Source organism: Buceros rhinoceros, unplaced genomic scaffold (assembly GCF_000710305.1).
Source record: "Buceros rhinoceros silvestris isolate BGI_N320 unplaced genomic scaffold, ASM71030v1 scaffold26312, whole genome shotgun sequence".
NCBI classification, from domain to species: domain Eukaryota; kingdom Metazoa; phylum Chordata; class Aves; order Bucerotiformes; family Bucerotidae; genus Buceros; species Buceros rhinoceros.
The window spans coordinates 19,896-25,339 of NW_010401031.1; the positions used below are offsets into that span (position 1 = coordinate 19,896).

Here is a 5,444-nt window from a genome sequence, read left to right on the forward strand (position 1 = left end):
GGAAAGGAAGGCCACCACGGCAACTGAGCCAAGAGACTTTGCATACCAGCCCACAGCTGTATGGGAGCCCAACTTGCCAAGATGCTTCAACTGTGCCATGATCTCTCCGATTAAGGACATGGCACCTCCTCACATGTTCCCAGGTTTAGCACAAACCAGGACACAGCTGGCCACATTTTAAACAGGCCTTAACCTCAGGCACCTCTTGCAGCCATGGCCCAAAAATTTTTTGGCATCAACAGCAGAATGAACAAAACCAACCAAAACACCCCTCTGCAGCACAGGGCACCTCAGCAGCAGGTTCTAGATAAAGTCAGCTCACCCCTTGTTTCCTCTTCTGTTTCTCAGGCTTCACATCATCCTCTATGATAAGTTCAATGCCAGCTTCACTTCGGAGCACCTCTTTCAAGTCTTCTTCCAGGTGAGGAGTCTGGGGCTGGTGTGAAAAGGAGAAAGAGAGCATGAAACAGTCAGAATTTGTATGCTGGCAGACCCACAAGTATTTCCCCTCAAGGTCAGAAAGCCCACAGTGGGAGGACAAAGACAATTTACTTCCCAGCTGGAAAGATATGACAAGATTTCTGCTGGCCTGACAGATTTACAGGATCTCCAGGCATGAGAGACTCTGATCAGCTGAACCCCATACGTGCCATCAAGAGATCAGTATGCACAGATGGGATAACTGGAAACTGCCATCCCCACAACATCCACATTAAGAGACCCAGTTCCTAGGGAGATCATTTCCTTGCTTTTCCTCAAGGTCAGCAATAGCCAAGCACCACAGCCTGGTTCAAGGGCGGTTTTTGGCATTTTTAGATGGTTTACAGAGGAGCTAAATGTCCTGTGGCTATTTACCAGGACACGTCCACCATAACAAGGTCCCCTTCACCCCTCCCATCTCAGCATGGCACTACCAGACTGTGCTGTGTTGGCACAGATCACAGCTGGCTCACAGCTCTGCGGCAGCTCCTCCACGTCCCGTTCGCGTTCATCATGCTTCTGCCACCAGACCTGCCCAACACTCACCAGAGGCCTAATTGGTCCGTATTTCTCCAGGGCATTTTTGAAAGGTGTTGGGGTGTGAGGAGTGTTGTCCACCACATACTTCTGATCTGGTGTGACAAACCTGGCAGCAGAGAGTGGGAAAGATGAAGGATCAGACGTGCTGTAGCCCACACAAAGTAACCCCTGTCCTTCCAAGCCCTTGTATCACATAAGCAACCTGCAGAGGCTCACGGGGCAGCAGCAGAAGCCACCTCTCTGGCTGGCCTGTTCCTGAGGTGTAAATGGGGCAAACAGGCACAGAGCTTCTAAAGAAACACAGCACTTCTAAACTCCCTTTAGAAGGGAAAACATCTTCCTGAAGTGCCAGCTATGCTGTTCCACCCTGTCAGCTACCAAGCTCCACTGTCAGAAAGCAGTACAGCCCCTGGACACAACCAACACGCAGCTCTTCAGGTCAGCCCTGCTCTGCAAGGCTGCTGCTGGCAGATCTGCTCAGACCCTGGCAGTCACAGCCGGGCCAGCAGAAGTCCTGGATACAAATATACTCAGAGCAGACAAGCCAGCTCACACCACCTGGACAGGGGAGCTGCTCTGGACCACGCCAACAACAGAGCCAGCACCCCAAATGCTGCTGCTTCAGTCCACCAGCAGAGCAGTCCCTGGGCAGACCACCCCTTCTCACCTGCCTGGTACAGTGCCTTAGGTCAGTGTTACCCTGGACTGTCCCTCACGACAGCAGAGGGTGCAGAACTAAAGGGATGGATCTGAGGGAATCAAATCCCTCCCTGCTGGCATGGGGCTCACAGCACTGCAACATTTCCCAAAGAAGCGCACAGAAGGCAACAGCTCACCCAGCAGCAGAGCACAACAGTGCTCGCCTGGCTGCAGCCCCAGTCAGAGGGGACATGTGTTCCCTGCAGCTCAGAGAGGAGCAGTCTTGGGGGAAACACTCATTTAAGGAAATCCCCAGCCTATCCTGCCCCTCTCTCAGCAGTGCCAGTACAAGTACTGGGGAAGGTATGTTTGAACTGGGCCCCACTCTGGTGTGGAAAAGGACACTGCTCATGTGGGACCGGGCCAGGGAGGAGGAAAGAACTTACGCTGAGTTCTTCTGCAGCAGAGGGGTCTTGTCCCTGTGCAGAGGGGTGGTAACAATCACCTTCTGACTGCACACGGGCGTGGAGGTCAGAGATGGGTTCTCCAGTTCTAGTGTATCCTGTTTGGTCCAAAAGTTTAAGAACTGCAAAGCACAGGGAAGAAAGAGAAGACATTCAGTCCTGAGCATCCCAGGAGTCATTACTTTTTCCTAAAAATCAGGGGAAAACCTGAAGTAGGGACAATTGTCCTGTACAGAGTGTCACAAGAGGGATCTGTCCCTGTATAAATTAGGATGGCTCTTAAACTCCTGCAGTCCTGTGCATGGACACACAAAGAAAGGTGCCAGGAGGTGCCTCACACCTATAAAGATTCTTCACTCCCCATAAGGAATGAACTGATACGACTACAAACAGCTACAGGGTGGAAGAGAAGTCTCTGCTTGCACCGGGCCAAACAAGGCCAAGTAAATGGTGAAGGAGGGGTAATGCCAGCCCAGCAAAGGTCTATTCCAGCCTCAGGCTGGCAAACGTGAGGGAAGTCCACGCACACAACAGCGTACAAGTTCACAGATTCTGCATCGAGCCGTCTTGAGGCTACACAGTGAGAAAGGGACACACTCGCTCATCTCTGCTAAGATTTCACTCCACAACAGCTAATAAGTTCCTTACCCCCATAAGGAAGGAGGTTTGTACCCAAGAGCCTATTGGGAGAGAAGAGCTGTGTGTGTTACACCCACTGATGGCTGAGGCTCAGCCCAAGAGGCAGGACATGCTGTTTCCTCTCAGATTCACTCTAGGCCTTCCAAACTTTTACATGTTTCAGTTCCTGCTCTGACTTCACGGTGCTGGCTGGCCTGGCACTCGCGGTCCATGAACCTGGGTGCCAGACCATCCTGTGGTACTTCCCACGTGCCACCCCAGGGTTGCAGAACAAGCAGCAATAAGGGCCTGGAAGGCACAGGTGGGCAGGGTGTGAACACAGGGCAGCTGAGGAACTGTGCTGGAGAGCACAGCAGCCTGCATTCCGTTTCACAGACAACTCCACCACGTCAGGATACGAGACACTCATGGGTCTGAACAGCTCAGTGCTCTGAGGTGATGCATGTTGGAAACCATGTGTGTGGACACCAGAGGAGTCGTGATAAGGGCTGAAAGATCCCAAGTCCTTTTTGCAACAAAGACAAACTCAGAAGCATTTTCCTAAGCACAGCAACTGAGATCTGCACAAGGCATGAGCTGCTGAGCCTGTGGGACTTAACTGGAAACAAACAGGGAAAGGCAGTTTCCACAGTGGCCATTCTGCTGCCCACCACTGGGGCAGCCATGCCCTGGGGCAGAAGCACCATTCCCCAGGGACCCTGCAGCAGACAGGCATGTCGAGCTGCACAGCGGTGTTCCTTAGAGAGCACAGAGGGTAACAGGGCTTCCCCGACACTGCAAGTGCTCACTGAAGCAGACACAGGCATGTTCCTCCCACAGGAAGGGCAACACTGAGGACAAACAGGGCCAGAACCCAGCTCTGTGTCTTGTTTTAGCAAAGAAACTGCCTCATTCAAAGGGAGGAGAAACAAAGCTGGCAGAGCTTATGGGAACACATGGCATCAAGGCAAGGGGACAGAGCACTAACACGCTTCTTCACTCACGAGCAAGCCCAAGCAGAGGAGCACAGCCTGGGCTCCACCACTGCACCGTACCTGCGATGGAGAGAAAGGCAGTGTCTTGACAGGAGTGCTCTTGGGCGTCATGCTGTTGCAGGAGTCAAGGAAGGAAAGGCTGGTGCTGGTGGCATTCTCCGTGACGGGGGAGAGGGAGATCTTCCTCTTCTTCTGCCTCTTCAGCACGGAGGGTGGCGTGCCAAAGCTCACCTCTGCATGCGGAGAGATGGGGATGAGCTCCCCCTTGCTGCTCTTGCTCAGGTCGGAGATGGTGTGACCGTCCAGGCGGTACTCGGTGACATTGGGCAGGGATGCTGTTGGTTTGCTGGGGGTTTGCCTCACTGGGCTGTTGCTGCTACTGCTGCTGCCAGCGGAGGGCTCCTCGGGCAGGTCGAACTGGGTCAGATCACACCATCCATCTGGGTCCTGCACACAAGGGAAACCATAAGAAGCAGCCCAGGAAGGAAACCTAAGCAGCCAACTGGTGCAGATGCCAAGATGAACCGGGAGGTGACATAAGTGGGTGTGTGAGATTGGAGTAGCTTTTGCAAGGCGCCCAGCTAGAGCAGAGCTCAAACCCTCCTCCCCTCTGCTGCCAGAGCTGAGAACCAGGCCAGGGGATGGACACAGCTGGATGTGCTGCTTGTGTGCGGGGCAGATTTTTCCCTTTACACAAGGTTGGTTTCCCAGTTCAGTTCACAGCACAGCTGCACAAACAGCTGCACCCCCACAGAGAGGGGACAAAAAAAGCAGCTGGGAACAGGGGCTGAAATGAAGCGACTATCACCCAGTGCCACACCACAGTCTTGAGCCCATCAGTACAGCTGGACGCAGGCTCTGCTGTGACTTGCGCTGCTGGGAGCAGGTTAAAAACAACCAGAGTGCTTCAGAGATCAGCTGCCTCACAGCTCAACCCCACCAACACCCAAAGGACAATACCAGGAGGCCCCTAAGGACCCACAGATGGGCCGTTAAGTCTCAGGCACAGACTCCCCACCCTCCTATACACATGCAACGCAGGTCCTTCAGGGATAATCAGCTCACAAGCTCCTCAGGCAGAGCAGGGCTGCAGTGACATTTCCCTCTGAGGGAAGCGAAGTGCTGTGTGGATTCTAGCCAGCACTGCTTGACTGGCCCAAAACTACCAGTTTCAGTTTCGCAGCCACCACTGAAAGCAAATGGTGGCGTCAACCCAGTGTGAAGGGATCAGTCTTGCACGCAAGTGGGCCTGGCCTACTCCCAGTGTGTCCTGTCCTATCCCATCCTGTACAGGATGGAAAGGAAAGCCCTTGAGAGAGTGGGAAGCCACAAGCCAATGACAGACCCAGTCCTCCTCAGAATGCCCGCGGTGATGAGCAAGGGGACCCAGTAAGTTCAAGGGAAAAGGCTGGGAATAAGTCTCCCTGCATTATCTGGAAGAGCTAAGGTCTTTTACTTACAGATTCAATCATGTCCAGAGCTTCACTGAAGGCTGGCACAGATGATGCATACATACAGCTGGCAGCTTCAACAACCCATCTGTACGGTGATGTGACAAATGAAGAGGCATCCTCAGGCACCGCATCATCCGGGGTCCCCTCAGCGTTCTGCTCTGCCCGTTCAGCAGCCGGCAGCTCCGAGGGCAACTCCTGCACACCCGTCACTTCCTCATCGCTTACATCTTCTTCCTTTATTTCAGAGCAATCAA

At 53.5% G+C, this 5,444-nt stretch overlaps 1 protein-coding gene across 1 annotated transcript in view; it reads right to left on the reverse strand.

Moving 5' to 3' along the window:
- The window catches only part of MYBL2 (v-myb avian myeloblastosis viral oncogene homolog-like 2), a gene marked incomplete at its 5' end in the record, with an annotated part of 12,560 nt that overhangs the window by 2,820 nt on the left and 4,296 nt on the right, over positions 1-5,444 (reverse strand). The window contains 5 exons of the mRNA XM_010132140.1: positions 323-436; positions 1,027-1,126; positions 2,106-2,245; positions 3,797-4,183; positions 5,197-5,444. The exon at positions 5,197-5,444 is cut by the window's right edge and continues 17 nt beyond it. Coding sequence (XP_010130442.1) covers positions 323-436; positions 1,027-1,126; positions 2,106-2,245; positions 3,797-4,183; positions 5,197-5,444 — 989 coding nt within the window. The remainder of the gene's footprint in view (positions 1-322; positions 437-1,026; positions 1,127-2,105; positions 2,246-3,796; positions 4,184-5,196) is intronic.